General features: G+C 48.1%; 1 protein-coding gene across 1 annotated transcript in view; it reads right to left on the bottom strand.

The window, feature by feature from the left end:
- The window catches only part of CUNH17orf67 (chromosome unknown C17orf67 homolog), a 17,895-nt gene extending 1,929 nt beyond the window's left edge, over window positions 1-15,966 (bottom strand). The window contains exons 1-3 of the mRNA XM_077762868.1: window positions 15,908-15,966; window positions 14,772-14,872; window positions 67-204 (exon numbers count right to left, since the gene is read on the bottom strand). Coding sequence (XP_077618994.1) covers window positions 88-204; window positions 14,772-14,872; window positions 15,908-15,962 — 273 coding nt within the window. The 5' untranslated portion in view covers window positions 15,963-15,966 and the 3' untranslated portion in view covers window positions 67-87. The remainder of the gene's footprint in view (window positions 1-66; window positions 205-14,771; window positions 14,873-15,907) is intronic.
- Window positions 15,967-19,937: the final 3,971 nt, after the last annotated feature.

Here is a 19,937-nt window from a genome sequence, read left to right as displayed (position 1 = left end):
CCCACCACTCCCCCATTCCCCCACCCTCCCCATACACCAGAGGCCTGGGTGGGGGAAGGGACGTACCGGAAGCTGGTCCCGGGCCCCTCACACCGGATGGACCACGTTCCTGTCGCAGTGGGGCTTGCAGTGCGGGTTCAGCCAGTGCTCCAGGAACTGCTCCTCGGCGCGATGCTCAAGGCCGAGCAGATGATGCATGTACTCCTGTCCAAACAAGCCCACACAGCAGAGAGGCTGTTCAGCCGCAGCTGAGCGCTGTGCAGCACGCCTGGCTGTGCTCCTAGGACACGGCAAGGCCAGGCTAGGGGAGGCTGGGGGCCGGACGGGAGGGCAACCGCCACCCCACACCTCTCTGCAGGGAAACGCAGTGGGACAGGCCCAGCGATGGGCAAATAAGGAAATCTGATGACCCTAAGGGCTGAAAGGGTGTGTGTCTATGGGAACTCACACACACTGCTAATGGAGTGTGACATGGAAATAGCACTTGGAAAAACAATGAGTAGACAACCCAGAAACCCTTCTCCTCAATTACGCCCCTAAGCAGCGGTCCTCAAACGCTGTCAGGCATCAGAACCACCTGGAGGCCTTGCTAAAATACAGATTGCCAGGTGCTACCCCCAGAGTTTGTGATTCAACGAGTCTGGGGTTGGGCTCCAGAATTTATTACATTTTGGGCAAGTTTCCAGCCAATGCTGACGATGCTGGTCACTTTGGGAGCAGAAGAAATGTGTATCAGGAGCCGTGTAACAATGCTCACAGCAGCAATAAACTTGTAACAAAACACTACCACTGTGCAGAATTACACTGAGAGGAGGGTAGATACATAAATTGTGGTGAGGTCACCCCATGGAATACTATACAGCAGGGAACATGAAGTAACTACAGCTATATCTGACTTAGTGAGTCTTAGAAATAGCGTAAGGGGCACCTGGGGGGTTCAGTCCATTAAGTGTCCAACTCTTGGCTTTGGCTCAGGTTATCATCTCACAGTTTCGGGAGTTCAAGCCCTACCTCAGGCTCCTCGCTGGGATTGTCTCTGTCTCCTCTCTGTCTGACCCTGCCCCACTCACGCTGTCTCTGTCTCTCTCAAAATAAATAACTAAACTTTTCAAAAAAAAAAAAATAGCATGTTGAGTGAAAGAACAAATCCAAGAAGACAACATTCACTGTGTAACACCATTCTTTAAAATCTCAAAACGTGCATCGCTAAATAAAATATTATTTATGGCTGCACATATTTGTGATTTAAAAAAAATCATCTTTTATAAAAGGCAAGGGATAAGTATAAGAAAGCTGAAGTCACTCTACTATTATCAAACAAAAGAGACTTTACAACTAAAAATGTGATCCTCAAAATGTGAAACATAGTCTAACCTCAAAATGCCAACCCTGAGTGACTGGTGACTTACTGCTAGGTGCACGCCCAAGAGAAACACCAGCTGTGTACATGGTGTTCAGAGGGCATCACTCATCATAGTCAGATAGCAGAAACAACCCAAATATCAATCAACTGATCAATGGATAAATAAAAGATGGTACCTCCATACAACGGAATATTATTTGGCCACAATAAGGTACTGACCTGTGCTTCAACATGGATGAACCCCGAAAATGCCATGCTAAGTGAGAGAAGCCCGTCACAAAGGACCACGTGCTGCATGAGCCCATTGCCGTGAAACGCAGCCAGCCCTGCACATCGACGTGTTCACAACGGAGAGCGGCTCACCATCTGGTGTGGCCACTTCTGGAACCATCTACCCAGGAACGCAAGCCAGAGTGCAGACCATCCTCGTCTCCCTCGCCCCCACACTCACCCGACCCTGAGCATGGGGCCTTCGAGTCAACTCCTGATGGTCCCAGATGCACCCCCTTCACCGCTGCCGTGTCTGTGGGTGGAGCCCCCAGTGCCACCCACCCAGACTACGACAGCCTCCTCACCCCTCCACTCCTCCCTCTGTCCCCCTCCCTCCACCCAGTGTCACACCTGCCCCCACCACCTCTGCTCTAGCCTGACAGTGACCAGTCCAAAATGCTGCCCAAGGGGCCACAGCTGTCCTCAGGCCTTCACCAGCACGGCCCACCGGGGAGGAGGAGCAGGGGGCTGGCCTGCAGCTCCGCATGGCATCACCACAGCCAGCAGGTGAAGGCAGCCCACTGCAGGGTCCGCTCCATCTCCCCGCGCTTCACAACAGAGCGAGGCCATCTTCTGCCCTGTCACGATCGTCACCACAGCCTTGCTGATCTCTGAGCTTCTCCAGAATCACTTTCTCCCCCATACGGTTCACCTCCAGGGACTCTACTGAAGGGGCCATTCACGGCCATGTGGACAGGCTTAGGGGAACCACCAAAGAACATTCCAGCACTCAGGGACTAGCAATGGGGGGGGGGGGCATGGGAACAAACAACCCAGCGTCCCTCTCCTCTTGCCCCCCATCTCCTGCCTCACCTAAGCAGAAGCCAGCCTGCCAGGGAACCCGGCCACCTGAGCCGGGCAGAGCAGGCACAGGCTGGATGGGGGACGGGGTGGAGGAAGCCAGCAGCCGCGCCAGGACGATGGGAACAAAGGCGCGCTGCTGCCAGAAGGGAGCCGAGAGCACAAATAATGGATGCCCCTGAGGTCTGGGGCAGAGGAGCCGCCAGCGGAATACACTGAGCGCGGGGACCCAGCCTCGGGAGGACGGCGGCTCGCCCTGCCTGTGATGGTTCTCTCCCCGCCCTCCTCCCTGTTGGCTCAAGCTCTGCCCTCGTGCACCTGAGGGTCACGTCCAGGGGCAGCGTGATCTTCTCAACACAGCTCGGTCTTCAACAAAGCCAGCTCAGGCTGTGGGCTTCCCCACACTGTTTCTCGTTGTATTAACTCGTGTAAACAATACACGAAACAAACCAAAAAAAAAAAAAAAAGATAAATCAGCAGATTGCTTCTTAAATAAGAGGGAAAGTGTTATTTTTCTCCTGCCTTGGTGACAGAAGTCTCTTCCTTCCCTGCATCCCTTTTCTCTCCACCACCTGATGCAAACAGAGAAGTGGCCCGGACACTACCTAGACTACCCAGAAAAAGGGATTTAAAAAAAAATCTACCCATGTTGCTTCCTTGCTTAAAGTACTTAAATGGCTTTCATGGGGCTCAGGAGAAAATTCGAATTCCTTAGTGTGGTTTGTGGGGCTCCCCGGGATCTGGCCTTCCCCACCTCCTGACCTCCCCTCACCATCAATCCCCCACCCCCACGCTTTCCCTGGATGGGCCGCACTGGCCTTGCTCTCTGAGCCTGTGCTATTCTCTCTGCCTAAAACACCCACATGCCTTCTCTCTCCTGTCACATCTCTACCTGACTTCTCCGGCCTCAGCTTAGATGTTACTTCCTCCAGGAAGCCTTCTCAGATTCCCTGTGACCCCAGCGCTCCCTGGGTGTTCCCCCCCCCCCAGCACAGCCCTGGTCACTCTGGCAGTGACCTCTCTCCCTGAGAGTAAGGACTTAATTGGCCCACATCACATTTTTTAGTGGAGGTGCCATGTGGGCGGGCTCACACATGGGCACATGAACTTGATGTTGTCTCCTCAAAAGGGAGTAGGTGGAGATTGGGAATGGCTTTTAACTTGGAGGATGTATGCTGTTGACATCGCCCTGAATGAAGCCCGGGCACTGTAATGATGGGATGTGAACCATCACAAGTAAGAAACAGATCAATATAAACAATTTAGGTAACCCAAGGCAGCAGGCAAATAGCCAGAGAAATGGCATCTCATCTCGGGAGAGAGTAGCCAGATTCAGTAATATCTGTACAAGATTAAACTATTTTGGTATGTATCAATATCACAAAAATCCTAAATCCTGGACAACCCCCCTATGGCGTTGGTAAAGCTTTAAGAGATGAGCCAGTTTAGAACTTTAAGTTTTTAAGTTTTTAAGAAGAAAGTCAGGACACAGATTTTCTTCTCTAGGAAGTCTGTGTCCTGTATTAAACATAGCTTTTATTTTTAATTTTTTTAAACATTTATTTATTTTTGAGAGACAGAGCGTGAGCCCGGGGGGGGGGGGGGGGGGCCGAGAGAGGAGACACAGAATCTGAAGCAGGCTCCAGGCTCCAAGCTGTCAGCACAGAGTCTGATGCGAGGCCTGAACTCACGAAATGTGAGATCATGACCTGAGCCAGTCAGATGCTTAACCGACTGAGCCACCCAGATGCCACAAACACAGCTTAAAAAAAAAAATTTTTAATCACTGTGCAAAAGAATAAATTAGAAAATGTCCAATTTTCCTCAATTTTTTTTCTTTCTCACCAGACCCATGCAATTTGAATTTGTGGTATCGAAGTTGTTTTCATCTGACCTGTCAAAATACAGCTCTCCTCCCAGGCAGGGGGTGTGAGTTTGGGGCTGAATCCTGCCCTGTCCAGTGAGTCTTTGGGGAGAAGAAGAAGAACTGGGGGGAAAGGAAGGCAATGTGGAGTCTTGTAAATAAAGAACAAAGACTTCCCAGCACACAGCTATCCTGACTCTCTCCTGATCGTGCGAGCAGCTCACTGGAGGAAGCCTGTGCTGCCATCTCCTTGCCTGCCCATGTGCCAGACGGTGGGAGAGAGGCGGAGAGGTCCAGGTGCGAGCCCGGGTCGGGGTCTGTTCAAACCCACACCCTGCCAATGTCGCTTGACTTCTGTGGCTTTGATGTGTCTAACGGGACGGCCCTAGTGCTTACTCCTCTGGGTCGCCAGGATTAAATGAGATGAGATGAGTTCTGTGCCACATACGTAGTCTCCATCTGCCCCTCTGAATCCATTCTCCCCTCCTTCACCTGCACCTGTGCAGTGAGAGGCTGGCCTAAAAGTGCAACCAGGCTCCCCTGACCTGGGACTTCCCGGTGGGTTTGACGTAGAGATGCCAGCAAGGGATTAGAGGCAGGGGTGAGGGAGGCCGTGGTGTGTCCTCCCATGTTGCCTCTGGAAGAGTCCCGGCCAGTCAGCTGGCTGCACCCCCTCCTGAAGGCCGTCCATCGTTTCTAGGGGGCGGCCCTCTCCTGTGCTGGGAGCCGCCTTTCCCCATCATGCTCAGGCACTGCTAGCCCTGGCTGCTTTATCATCATCTCTTGCCGGTTGACCTGAGTCCCACCACGCCTTCGCAAAAAGTCTCTTCCTTCATTAAGCTCTGCCCGGTTCCACGTGGTTACTCTTAGGTAAGAAAGATCTGAGCCTGTCTTGAGGTTTTGGGGGGAGCCTCTTGCCCAGGAACTGGTCCACAGGAACCTGTCAATAAATGCTTGTTGAATGAAAGACTAGAGTAGCCCTGGCTCTGTGCTCCCCTCGGGGGTCAATGGGGTCAGAACTCTTCTTTGCCTTTTCACCGTGTGCACTGGTGGGTAAAGCAGGTGCCTTAACCAGAGTCAGGGCAGTGACAACCACTATCACTGTCCTTGTATCTTTCACCGTCACACACTCACAGTTAAAATGCATGAATGAATGCAGAACGTTCTTAAAATGCCAGCTTCCCTGAAGAACACCCCCGTGAAGCAGAAGACAGGGACCCCATGGGAAGCACGCATATAACACTTCTATCACATGACCTAGTACAACAGTCTTCTCAAAGAAGAGCCCTTATGTGGGGCGCCTGGGTGGCTCTGTGGGTTAAGCGTCAGACTTCAGCTCAGGTCATGATCTCGCAGTTTGGGAGTTCAAGCCCTGAATCAGGCTCGCTGCTGGCAGCACGGAACCCGCTTTGGATCCTCTGTCCCCCTCACTCTCTGCCCCTCCCCTGCTCTCTCTCTCTCTCTCTGTGTGTGTGTCTCAAAAATAAATAAATGAAAAGAAGAACCCTTAAGTGATTGTTGGTGTCAGGACAGAACTCGTTGTGTTTGGCAGGCATCTCCTTGAAAGTGAATGAAGTAAGCCTGTCACTTCAAGGAAAACAACTGCCAGTATCAGTTACTAAAACAATAAACTTCAAGCTTTTGAGAGAAAGTAGGATTTTGGAAAACCTGACAGCTTCCATACTTACCGACTTTTCTGATGAGATCAGTGGTGCTATTAACAAATGACACCACCGGTATACAGCATTTGTACGCTTCTTATAATTATATGCTCTTTTGCTCCTTGCTCACTTAATTCCTGTCCCCCTCAGCCAAACCTCTAACTGGTTTTTTGATGGCAGTGACCAAGGGCTATCTAGTGTACAGCTCAGCGCTTGGCACATAGTAGGACCTCAATAAAAAAAAAAACCCACTGGAGAAATGTACAAACGAATAAATAAAATGACTGCTCTTTTTCCATAATCTTTTGAAATCCTCCTGGGAAGTTTCCTTAACATCTATGTCGATCTGCTCATTATAACGGCCCAGGCCAAACGTACGTAAAAAGCATCAAAGGGTAATCTATATTTCACACTCCTAAATAGCGGCTGAAATCATCACTGAAGAAAAACAACCAAAACAGACACACATATAGAGAGAGAAAGAAATGAGTGCTGGTTTCCATGACATTTCCCTATTTATTTAAAATGTTAGGAAAACGGATATGCCACAAAGGCCGAAAAGCAATCATTAGTCAAAGATGAAACGCCAAGCTGCAAATCTGCTGAAAACCACAAATTCAACAATTGCACTGGCAGCATTAGTAATGACCCGGCATTAATGATAAACTCAAATGTTCCTGGATCAAGAAAGAAAGGATAGATGGAAAGTAAGTTTTAATTTTTTTTAGGTTCCTTTCTTTTAAGGGGAAAAAAAATTAAAAGCAACACAGAAACTAATATCTGCATTCCATGTCCAATGCCAAGTGTTACGATTTAAGTAAATAATGTCTTGGTAATTAGAGCAGAAATTGGAAGTGATCCTTCATTATGGCACTGGAGTGGTGTGATAATGAAATTAAATACCCACTGGACTCTGATCTAAGCTGAGAAACATAAAGTGGACAGTTAATCTATCAAGGCAGGAACTTTTTCCAAGAAGGCAAAATCCTTCCTCTGACATTTGCGTGAAATTAAGAGTCCGTCAACATTTGGATGAACTATTTTGCTCATTAGTGTAAGCAAGGTAAGCAGATAGGCAGAAAGGTAGCCCGGAACTTAACTATGTGGGGACGCCAGAAGGCTTAGCCCTAACAGAAGGCAGATTGGTGATGTGTGCCATTTATATCACAGTCACTTCATTCTGGCCTTTGAGATGATGGGGAACCAAAGGGTAGTACTCACTACATATATTTATCAAAGGGCTAAACACAAAAACATATTTTGAATGACTACTAACAATAAAGCTAATATGATTTATACTTGACCAACAAGAACATTCCTTAAAGGAACACAGGCCAAAATGGAGAGCATATTCCCAGGGACCGTGAGCACTTACCAATGCGCTCACAAAAGACATAATTTTAGCTTGGATGTCATCTTACTAAAGAATTTCCATGGCTCACCCCAGCAGTTGGCAGATAATTTTTTCCCTAAATTTTCGGATGATTAGGAGAAATTTAATGAATTTAAGTGAGGCCATAGAAAAGATTTCTTTGAAATAACCTCCCAGTTACAGGGTAGAGTTATGGCCTACCTACACAATTTCTCCCTTGAGAGAAGAAAAGAAAAGGAGTGAGAATAAGTATAATGAGCATCTAGCAATTGTCAAATACGGTCCTTGGTGCTGGGGACCCAGAGTGCAGCAAAGAGCCCATCTGTTCAAGCAGTGTAGATCACTCCAGTAGGAGGGACAGATTTAAAAAAAAAAAAAAAAAAAGTCAAAAAAAGCTATCTTTGCCGTGAGTTGTATGCCAGAGGGACGCTCTCATTCGTGGTAGGAAGGCAGGGCATCAGGGAGGCCTCCCCAAAAAGGCATCATTTAAGGTGAGTCTCTTACGAATGAGTAAGAGTTAGGCCAAGCAGATAAGAACAGAAGAAACAAGTGCAAAGCCAAGTGCTAGAGAACTTCAAACCAAACAGCACGATTACAGACAACCTGCTTCTCCTCATAGGTTTCTAATATCGCTGAATGGCACCAGGTTGTCCGTACAGACATGTCATGTGTGACGCCTGTTCCTCGCCTCACTGTGCCCACTCGCCTGCCCCAGAAACAGCCAACTGGTTTCCAGTTTAAGGCACCATAACCATGCTTCCCTCACACTTTTGTGTAAAAACCTCTACAGGAAGACTCCCAGAGGACAAGCGTATAAGCCGATTTTAAAATAAAGAAAAGAGGAAGGAAGGAAGGAAGGAAGGAAGGAAAGAAAGAAAGAAAGAAAGAAAGAAAGAAAGAAAGAAAGAAAGAAAGAAAGAAAGAGAAGAAAAGAGAAAAGAAAAGAAAAGAAAAGAAAAGAAAAGAAAAGAAAAGAAAAGAAAAGAAAAGAAAAGAAAAGAAAAGAAAAAAGAAAAGAAAGAAAAGAAACAGAGAGAGAGAGAAGAAAGGCGGACAGACCTTTTGGAAAGCAATCTGATGATACGCACTAAAAGCTTTAAAAATATTCATATCCATGGGGTGCCTGGGTGGCTCAGTTGGTTAAGCGTCTGACTTCGGCTCAGGTCATGATCTCACGGTTCGTGGGTTCAAGTCCTGCGTCGGGCTCTGTGCTGACAGCCAGCTCGGAGCCTGGAGCCTGTTTCAGATTCTGTATCTCCCTCTCTCTCTGACCCTCCCCTGCTCACGCTGTCTGTCTGTCTGTCTCTCTCTCTCTGAAATAAATTTTAAAAAAAAAGTGTAGCAACCCAAGTATTCTTGCGCGAGCCACTAGTGGGAGCTAGTACAGTTGATTAGGCAATTTGGCTGTATTTAATTCAGTTAAAAGGACATAAATCTTCTGACTCCGCAATTCCATTGCTTATCACTGAATTCAGCAAAACACACTCGTACAAGATCTTCATCACACGCTGGAAATAACTAAAAATGTCCATTGTTCTGGGAAGGGCTAAACAAGCAAGTTTAAATATGTCTTAATCTGTTCAGGCTGCTCTAACAAAACACTACAGACTGGGTTGCTTATAAAGCACAGAAATTTGTCTCTCACAGTCTGTAGGCTCTAAGTCCAAGGTGAGGGTGAGAGTATGGCCAGGTGGGGGTCCCCTTTGGGTCACAGACTTCTCCCTGTATCTTCACTTGGCAGAGAGAGCGAGGGAGCTCAGTCTCCTCTCGGGGCTCCACTGGCAGCCGTGGAGGGGGACGAGTGGTCAGGGTCTGGATCTGGGGCCCACGCAACTAGGAGGGGGTGGCACCGTTTAACCGGATGTGGAAGGCAAGAGCAGAAGCTGGGGTGACGGGGGGCGCCTGGGTGGCTTAGTCGGTTAAGCGTCCAACTTTCGCTTAGGTCATGATCTCGCGGTTCGTGGGTTCGAGCCCCGCGTCGGGCTCTGTGCTGACTGCCGGCTCAGAGCCTGGAGCCTGTTTCAGTCTGTGACTCCCTCTCTCTCTGACCCTCCCCTGCTCACGCTGTCTCTCTCTCTCTCTCCTAGAAATAAATAAAACATTTAAAAAAAAAAAAAGAAGAAGCTGGGGTGACGGTACGGTCAGGAATTCCACTCACGGCTGCTGGGTCTGAGCTGCCTGAGAAATGCTGCCAGTCACGTGGACGGTCAGGGAAATGAGTCTGGAGCTCCGGGTGAGGCTGTGTGCAGCCATCACCGTAGATGTGATATTTAAACTCACAGGACTGGGGCACCTGGTGGCTCAGTCGGTGAAGCCTCCGACTTCAGCCCAGGTCATGGTCTCGTGGTTCGTGGGTTCGAGCCCTGCAGCAGGCTCTGTGCTGACAGCTAGCTCAGAGCCTGGAGCCTGTCTTCGGATTCTTGTTAAGTCCGGACTTCACCCCCAAACCATCCTGTTTCTCGTGATTCCTGTTCCCTATAAACCCACTTAATGGAAACCCTGTTCCCTTAATAAGCTGTTTTTGCTTCCATGAAACTGCTTAGTTTAATCTAACTTCTCCATACCCAACCTACCCTCACCCTGCTTAGCGCTGACAGAATTTACTTAAACAACAACATGAGTCAGCTATAACTGGCCAAAGTCAACAAGTTATGTTTCAAAAATCTGTGTTAAAGCACATAAGCGGAGCCCGCCTGTTTTATCGCATCCTGTACTTCCCTGATTGGTCACTTCTGTCTATATCTTGCCACATCGCGGTCGGCTCAGGGCCAGACTTTGAGGGGCCCGTTTCATCGTCCTGTCTGGCCCGGCCGTAATAAATTTGCGTATAGCTCATTTTTGCTGTCTGGAGTTGGTAAGCGATTGCGACCTATAACAATTCTGTGTCTCCCTCTCTCTCTGACCCTCCCCTGCTCACGCTGTTTCTCTCTCTCTCCCCCAAAAATAAAAAATAAAACATTAAAAAATATTTTAAAAAAATAAAGAATAAAATAAAAACTTTGAACTCACAGGACTAGACGAGGTGGGAATGCAGGCCCTGGGACACTCCAGACTAAGGGTCCAGCAAAGCACATTGAGGCACAGAAATCAAAAAGGAAGACAAGAGGCTGAAGGCAAGGTGTCCTGGTGACCGGAACCCTAATGAGCAGGGTGCCCAGAAGGAAGGGAGAGAGATCGGTTGTGTCACGTAAAACAAACATGGGCCAGCTCCTGGTCCCCAGGACGCCAGAACAGGGGCGAAGAGCCTCCCTTGCACTTAGCTCTCCAGGGCCGAAGTGGGTTCTCTCCAGCCAAACAAAGCAGGCAGGGGATCCCTGGGGCTGGTGGAGACGAAGAGACCTGCCCACGGGAGGTGCGTGGGAGAGCCTGAGGCCGGGCGGCCAGGGCTGGGGACCACGTTCTGAGTAGCAAGACCACAGACCCAAACCCTGATAATTAACATAAACACCGTCATGACTGAGAAATATTCCAGGAGAGCTCACGGTATTTTTTTCCCCCACTATCTTCCCTCTAGACATAAACCCAGACCTTCTTTATGGGCATCAGTTTCTCCCCAGGCAGATTTTTTTTCTTCCATTAGGATCTGAAGGCTTCATTATACCAGAGCTTTTCTGAGAGGACGTCTTCACCACCTGAAATATTCAGTCCTAACACAGACTCCAAAGTGATCTGGCGGAAACCTAATCCACATGGGCTGCCCCCAAGTGAAACCCAGCCTTCTGGGAGTGCCCATCCCACCCCTGTGAGGTCTCGAATCCACGCCCCCAAATCCCTGAAGACTTGGGGGCGATGTTTCTCCTCAATCAGTTTCCTAGCCTGCTTCACCGCCATGGCAGCTTCTAGATTCGAGTGATTACCGTCCTCATTTGTCAGCCACACAACACACCCCCACTGTCTGCCATTCCCCACAAAGAACCACTAACACAAGGTCGCTGTGTTAGCGGACTCGCTCCTAAGGTCTGGGGGTTGCAGGGGGTTATAACAGCGCAGAGAGGAGAAAACAATGGCAAATTGTTTTACACCAGGCGCTGCCGTAAAATCAAAGTATCCACTATTCACCGCCATAAGGAATTTCTCAGTGGTCTGCCTTCCAGAGGCCCTACCTTCCCACCTGCTTCTCTCTCTCTCTCTCTTCGACCCCTCTGCACACCCCCTGCCCTGCCTCCCCGCGGCCCCCATACATTCAGCATCCCTCCTGTCTTCTTCTCCAGAGCCATCGCTCCTCCGTCTCCATCCCCGCTGCCATTGCACCTGCTTCTAGCCAGGACCCCAGCAGGATGCCTACGCGTCTCTGGGGTGGAAGCCAGCCCTCCCCACCACACAAGGCCACACAAGTGACCTTCCCAATAGCCCGGTGTCCTTCCCACCACATGGTCAGAGAAGAACAGTCCTTGCAGTGAGTTGGCAGTATTCACAGGGTCAGAACAGTCCCTCCCCTTGGAGGCATGGGGCACAGCTTGTCTGAACCTGTCTCCAAAAAACCCATCTTTCTGCCGAAGCCAACACCTGCCAATACTTGAGCCACACGTCAAGATTATAAGCATTGCTTAGTAAATACGATCTGCTGCAAATCTTCATACTCGTTTGCATGTTGAATTCTAAATACCTCCTGAAAGTCCCACTCACTCACCCCCATCACTGGCCTCTGCTCTCTGTGAACCTGTTTTGTTTTGCACAGTCCATCAGAGGGGAGAAGCAAGATAAGATAACCCAACCAGTCATCTCTCGGGGATTTCGAGCTAGAGGGGAGCACAGGAGTCAAGGCTCAGGTCCCAAGGGCATACGCACTCCCCAGAAATCCCTTCCTCTGCTCATTGGTCCCGTCCACCTGTCTGTCTCCCGGGTACCATGGCAAGGAGGGGCGACAACCTGTCCCAAATGTCATTTCCCATTACCCATGTTGAGTGGCATCTGAAGGGCAGTGTTGAAGAGGCTGTGTCCCTGACCTCTGCATGGCTCCGGTCCCCTGGCTCCGATCTCCTCACTCCCCTGCTTAAAGTCCTCCGACTGACTACAGAACGAAGTCACCTCTGCTGTGTCAGCCGTGGCCTTCCAGCCTGGCCCCAGAGGACCTTCCCTTGCCATCGCCCATTCTTCCCTGCGTTCCAGGTACTCAAGTCAAGGTCAAAAGTGGAAGAGAGGGAATTGGAATCCAGACCTTCTGAAAAAGTACTCTGCGAGGTCTTTTTCAAAACATACATGCACACACCCTCATACATACATATACACAGTCATACACACACCCATACATACACACACCCTCACATATACACACATACATACACACACAGTCACACACACACACCCATACATATGCACACACATACACACACAACCTCACACACAGTCACACACACACCCATACATACACACATGCTCACATATACACAACCTCACATACACATACACACAGTCACACACACACACCCATACATATGCACACACTCACATACACACACAAACTCACAACACAGTCATACACACACCCATACATATGCACACGCTGACATATACACAACCACACACACAGTCACACACACACACCCATACATACACACACTCACGTATACACAACCTCACATACACACACTGTCACACACACACCCCCATCCATACGCACACACTCACATATACACACACAACCACACACACACTCACATACACACACACATACACTCACAGTCACACACCCATACATATGCACACACTCACACACACACACAACCTCACACACAGTCATATGCACACCCATACATACGCACACAGTCACATATACACACGCAACCTCACATACACACACATGTTCACATATACACATACAACCTCACACACAGTCATACATAGCCATACATGCGGACACACATGTACATACCCATCCTCACATATACACACGCTCTCACACATACAACCTCACACACATATATACACACACAGTCACACACATACCCATACGTACACACACGCTCACATGTATATACACATCCTCACATATACACACACTCACATATACACACACTCACACAGTCATACACACATTCTCACATATATACACATCCTTATATACACAACACCTCCTCACACACACACCCTCACATACACAATATAGCCTCACACATACAATACGCACTTACACACAACACCCTCTCACATACACACACACCCATACACAACACACATGATATCTCCAATCCCGAATGCACAGGACAGTGCACCCACCTGCCCGTTTCCCTAGCCAAGGGACATCTGAGCAGATGGTTTGCACAGAGAAACAAGGAAGGCAGCAGGTGGTCTTGGCAAAAGGTAAGGAACAGCGCAGTGTGGTTCCCCACAGATCAGAGTAAATTAACCCCTTGGTGCCCACACTGTAGGACGTGAGCCTGGGGGGCAGTTCTGCCCAGCAGCCCCTGCCCTCCCCTGCGGCCTGCTCCTGACCTGCTGACAATGTGAGGGGGGGTCACGGCGTCCAATGCTCACGTTCAACAGTGATGCAGGACCAGGATCACTATAATGCCAGCCGCTCACCTAAAACGAGCAAATCGCTTCTTTTCCATGGGAGGTGATTGGTATTACTCACTTTGCTCTCAAGAAATCCATAAAAAGGAGAAGTCAACAACGACATCCCAGGTGGAGGAAGAGGTCAGACATAAGTGTAGGATTTCAGGTGCAGCAGCAGGGCCAGCTCGAAGGGAGGCGGCCCTGGCGCTTTAGAGAAGCCCTCTAGGGGCCTCGACATGAGCCCTCTGGCTCCTCGCCTGGGGCCGCGTCCTGCTACCCTCGGCTTCTCCTTCTGTATCGTTCCCGAAGCTCTAGCCAGAACCCTAAACGATGAGCCCTGGAGTAAACCTTCTAGCCAGCTTCTCTGCAAGTTCTCCACACAAGTCACAACGTGGAGGCAGGGAAGGGTGCCCCGGTTCAGAAAGAAAGGCGGGTGGCCCCCACAAACCCCCAGGGCAGGCCGGAGACTGAGGGCCAAACTCAGAGGCAGGAGGTCCGGGCAGAGCCCCCACAGGCCGCAGGGCACACACGCTGCCTGTGCAGACAGAGCGTCGCTGGCCGAGGGCGAGGGTGCTGGTGCAGCTTGCTGGGCGCCCGGGGGGAAGAGGAGGAACAGGCGGTCGGCCCCAACTTACAGGACACAGCTCCCTGGCATCCCGTTCAGGGGTGACATCTGGCCACCCACGGGGCATCCTGGGACTCTGGCCATCGGCCCAACTGTTTCCATTTGAAATACCGTGTGCAGAGTAGGTGCGTGGGGCTGGCGCCTCCGGACGAGAAAAGGCAAGAGTAAAAGGTTGAGGTCACCTGACACTGAGACCCCACGGGACCTCCGTCCAGCAGCCCCGCCGGGCCGGGACCAGCACCTGGCTCGATTTGGTTCCGTGGAGAATGAACATTCAGGTGGTGGCGCTTCCCTTCGGACCGCGGGAGCCCGGCACTCACCCGCATGGGCTCGTCAGGGAACCCCGGTTTGCTCGGCCTGTCCTGCCGTCGGGACCTCAAGAGCTGCTTGGCCTGCTTTTCCGTCAGAATCGGCGACGCCCCTGAAACAGTCAGGCAGGGGCCTTAGGGACTCTGGCAACAGGAGCTCGGGCTCCAGCTCACGTCCAAGGCCAAGGATTTGCAAGCTCGATTTCAGTCAAACACAAAAGCTCTTTCACAGGGACCTGTCCCAAAGGACGTGGCATTCCAGAGAGCTCGGCCGGGGATTCTAAATTGTTTCTAACATGGTAAACTCAGAGCCAACGCGGCACAATGTAAACATATCTACTTATTGCAGTGGTGCATTTCTTTAAAAGTGGGTGCTAATTTAATGAATATGGGATTTTTTTCTTTTTCTTTTTCTTTAATAATCTCTATGCTCAATGTGGGGCTCGAACTCACAACTGCAAGACTAAGAGTTGCATGCTCCACTGAGCCAGCCAGATACCCCAGAGTAAGTTTTTTAAAGCATATTTTCTTCAATTCTCTGGTCAATGTGTTTATTGTCCCTTAGGGTTGCTTTGATGGTTTGTTGTTGTTGTTGTTTTTAATCCCGAAAGCACTAAATCAGCTAAAAGTTGTTACTGGAAGATTCTTTCTGAGAACAAGACTGTGTTAAACTTGATAATTACACATGATCTCTCAAAGAAGATATGACAGTAAAATTATATTGAGTTTTGATAATCACATACAAACTCCAAATTTTATCATCAAATAACAGTCTGTCAAGTTTTGGTGATGACATCTGAACTCTAAAAGACAGTGTAGTTGAAGATTTATCAGCATTTCTGAGAATTAATACTCAAATACATTTAAAGATTAAGAAAATAGGAGCACCTGGCTGGCTTAGTCGGTAAAGCATGCGACTCTTGATCTCTGGGTCATGAGTGCAAGCCCCACTTCGGGTACACAGATTACTTAAATAAATACAACATAAATAAAACTTTTAAAAAATAATAAAAGGGGCGCCTGGNAGCACTGAATTATTATATGTTACATATTCTTTGAAATGAAAAAAAATGTTTTAATATAAAATAGGCTTATTCCAGCTTATCATGTCAGCGTGGAAATAGGCTGTTTTCAGAATTCATGCTCACCTGAGAAGCAAGTCAGTAAGATAAGGCAGAGGACAAGCACAAATAGCTTCTTCATTCTGTCTTTGTTCTACTCACAGCCTCTTGCAGAATGAACACCCCCCCAAATGGGCCAGCCTACTTGAAGGAAGCCACTTCCGGCCCCCTGCTTGTTTATGCTGCGACTAACTACACTTACGGTATGATGTTAAGTGCATCTGACTCTGAGTTTTTAGTATCACCACTAAACTGTTTTCCTCTGAATCCCTGTATATTTTCATCCTGAGCAAGGAAATCACCCCCCTGTGATGTGAGTTTCAGAGCACCAAGTGGAGAAAGTAGCATGTGATATTCACTCCACTGAAACTACATCATACTCTGGTTTGTGTCTGTTTTCGCTCCTGTTTTCGTCTCTTCCGTTAATCGTCTCTTACATTTGCACATTGTATGACATCTCTCCAAAGACCGTTCACTAATTGGATTTGACCTTTCTAATAGTTTCAGAGGTAGGCAGGGAAACTGGCAAGGGGCATGGTAAAGGGGACATTTTTGTTCTGACTTTGGAGCCAGATGCCCAGGGTTCGTGTCCTAGCTTCACCTCTTTCTAGCAATGTAACCTTCAGTAAATCACTTACCCTTTCTGAACTTTGGTTTCCACCCCTGTAACAAAGGAGAAACGGTCCCTACCTTGTGGGTGTGATTAAAGATGAGGGATAAGCAGCAGCTAGCACCATATCCATTTTACAAATAAGGAAGTGAGGGGCACCTGGGTGGCTCAGTCAGTAGCGTCTGACTCTTGATTTCAGTTCAGGTCATGGTCTCACCATTCGTGAGTGAGGTGAGAACTTACTCATTCTCTTTCCCTCTCTCTCTCTGCACCCCCTCCCCACTTGCTCTCTATCTCCCTCAAAATAAACAAACATTCAAGAAAAAACAAGAAAGTGAGGTTTGGAGAGGTGAAACCGTATCCAAGTTCATGCACTATGGATGCTGAAGTAGAGGCAAATTCTTCTGTCTTTAAAGGCTACTGCCCTTCCTATTATCCCCAAAAGGGCCTCCTGCAACATGCTATCAGAGGGGTAAGCAGCCCATTTCAGACTCAAGGTTATTTTTATGAAGATAATAAAATCTCAGTAATCTGAAGTTCTTTTAAATTCAAATCATCTGTAAATATTACATAAAGAAATTATTAAATATATTCTTTACAACGTCTGGAAGATATGTGGCATTTACAGGGATGAAGTTCTCGAGTCAGAGAAATGATCTGCTGCTTCTGGGGTCACTTTGCCCAGCTCAGAGGAAAACAGTGCTCTCATCACAGTTGTCCGAGAATGAATGCTAATGCTGTGTAACTGATATCGAACCTGAACGTCCTACGCACTCTGCTGGAATAAAGACACTTTGAACAGAAGATTGTAAACAAGAGGAAAAAGTCATGCATCATCAGCAAAATTGCTCAGAATTAGATCTTCAGTATTATGCTCTTGGTCGCTGTTAACACCCTTCTGTTTTTATGCAGCTTTCAATAACCGAGGAATTTTAGGAGCATTATTCTACGAATAGATATTTGCCACATTACACACCTTGTGGTTTTTTACGTGCATTGTCAAATCTGTCATTGCTTTTGCTCGTGTGGTTGAATCGAACACTAACCGTATTGTTTTATCAAATACATACTTTCAGTGGACCAGAAAATGTATACCTAGCTAGAAATTTCTAATGTGTCCAATGTGAATTTACTAGAAAAGTATTTTTAAGTTTTCTTAACATTTATTTATTATTAAGAAACACAGAGAGACAGAGTGTGAGTGGGGGAGGAGCAGAGAGACAGTGAGGCACAGAATCTGAAGCAGGCTCCAGGCTCTGAGCTGTCAGCGCAGAGCCCAACGTGGGGCTTGGACCCACAAACTGTGAGATCATGACCTGAGCTGAAGTTGGATGCTTAACAGACTGAGGCACCCAGGTGCCCCTACAAAAGTACTTTTTAAATTCAGTAACTTTTGTCCATATCAGCCATGTCTGATAAAAACAGGATGTGAGCCACAGATGCAAGCCGCATACATAATTTAAATTTTTCTAGTAGGCACATTTGTTAAGTGAAAATAAAAAGGTGAAGGTTTTTTTACATCCTACCTTATGTATCATGAAATACCAAAAATATTATTATGTCGATATGTAATAAAGCTAAGCAAATTATGAGATATTTCCCGAGGTTTTTTGTACCAAGCCTTCGAACTACAGTATATATTTAACATTCATGCATTTCAAGTGCTCAGTAACCACATGTGGCTGGTGGCTACCATATTGGACGGCATGGGTCTAGAACCTTCCATCTCTGGCCACCACCTGAGTCGAGGCTACTGTCACCCTTCCCCCAGCTTCTGGCACCAGGCTCCCAACTAGTCTCCCAGCCTCCCCTCCTGTTCACTTCGATCCATTCTCCATGCAGCAGCAATGATGGTCTTCTTAAACTAGAAATATAAAATAGGAAATGGACCTCATCACTTCCCTGCCTAAGAATCCTTTCTTATCATCTCCAAAATCAGAATCCTTACCATGCACTACAGGACCCTGTGCTCTTTCCAGCCCTACTCTGGCTTACCTCAATCCAGCCACACACACACACACACACACACACACACACACGGTTATTTTCTGCTTAACAAACTCTTCCCACCTCAAGACCTTTGCACATACTCTTCCTCACACTTTTAATGACTGGATCCTTCTCATCCTTCAGGCTTTGATTTGAAAGTTCTCTTGCTCAGGCAAGCCTGTCTTTACCAATCTAATGAAGGTTCCCTGCCAGCCCACCACCACTACCATTACACTCCATCTCATAGTACTCACCATAATGTGTAAATACTGGCTTTGTTTACTTTTAAAACTCTGTCTCTTCCACTGTACTATAACCTCTAAGGAAGCATATTATTACTTTTGTAATTAAAAAAAAGAAAAAAGGAACCTCTGGTGAACTGGAGAGGTCCTACTGGAGAAAGTCAGGGACCTGTGTCCCACGCTGTGATGTTGGTGGAGAGGGGTCTTCAGCTGTGACAGCTGGGCCATTCAAATGTCCTTCAGGGGGGCCTGTGCCAATATTGTTCCAAAGGGGGAACTATAGGAAAACTAAACAAGCAAGGCCACTTTGTAGTGAGCGCCACTCTGGTGAAAAGAATTCTTTTCTACCACATACCCTTATTCCCAGGGAAAGCAGCAGCCAGATCAATCAGGTGAATCTGGGTGCCTGTGTGGTTCAGTCGGTTAAGCATTTGACTTTGGCTTGGGTCATGATCTCTCGGTTTGAGGGTTCAAACCCCACGCTGGGCTCTGTGCTGACAGCTCAGAGCCTGGGGCCTGCTTCAGATTCTGTGTCTCCCTCTCTCTCTGGCCCTCCCCTGCTCACGCTCTGTCTCTCTCCCTCAAAAATATATAAACATTTTTAAAATTTAATCAGGTGAATCTGCAGGGAGCTCAGTTGAAGATGCAATTCCCCAAATCTCCACAAGGTGGCAGACTACAGAGGAGAAGCAGGGACCTCCAAGGTCAGGGGAAAGAAACTCAAGGTCACCAAGGTTAACTGTTCTAGAAGCTGCCAGGAGTACCAGAGAATGCACTAGAGATGGAGAGAGATGGTGCTGCAGTGCCTCAGACTATTTTCCTAGGATTTGAATCAATCTGAAGGCCTTCCTTGATGCTGAGGCCTAGAAATGCTGCACTACGAACTACCAACAGGAATGCTCCCACCCACATTCACAGCGTCCGAACATAGCTGATACCTCCATTTGTGTGAACTTCCCGACTCTTCTTAAAAGGAATCCTAGGGGCACCTGGCTAGCTCAGTCAGTAGAGGATGCAACTCCTGAGCTCAGAGTTGTGAGTTCAAGCCTCACGTGGGGTGCAGAGATTACTTAATAATAAAATCTTTAAAAAATAAAAAATAGAGGCGCCTGGGTGGCTTAGTCGGTTAAGCGTCCGACTTTCGCTTAGGTCATGATCTCGCGGTTCGTGGGTTCGAGCCCCGCATCGGGCTCTGTGCTGACTGCCAGCTCAGAGC

The sequence above is a fragment of the Crocuta crocuta genome, unplaced genomic scaffold, assembly GCF_008692635.1.
Source record: "Crocuta crocuta isolate KB4526 unplaced genomic scaffold, BGI_CrCroc_1.0 scaffold144, whole genome shotgun sequence".
Taxonomy (NCBI): Eukaryota; Metazoa; Chordata; class Mammalia; order Carnivora; family Hyaenidae; genus Crocuta; species Crocuta crocuta.
This window is presented reverse-complemented; position numbering and strand designations above follow the sequence as displayed.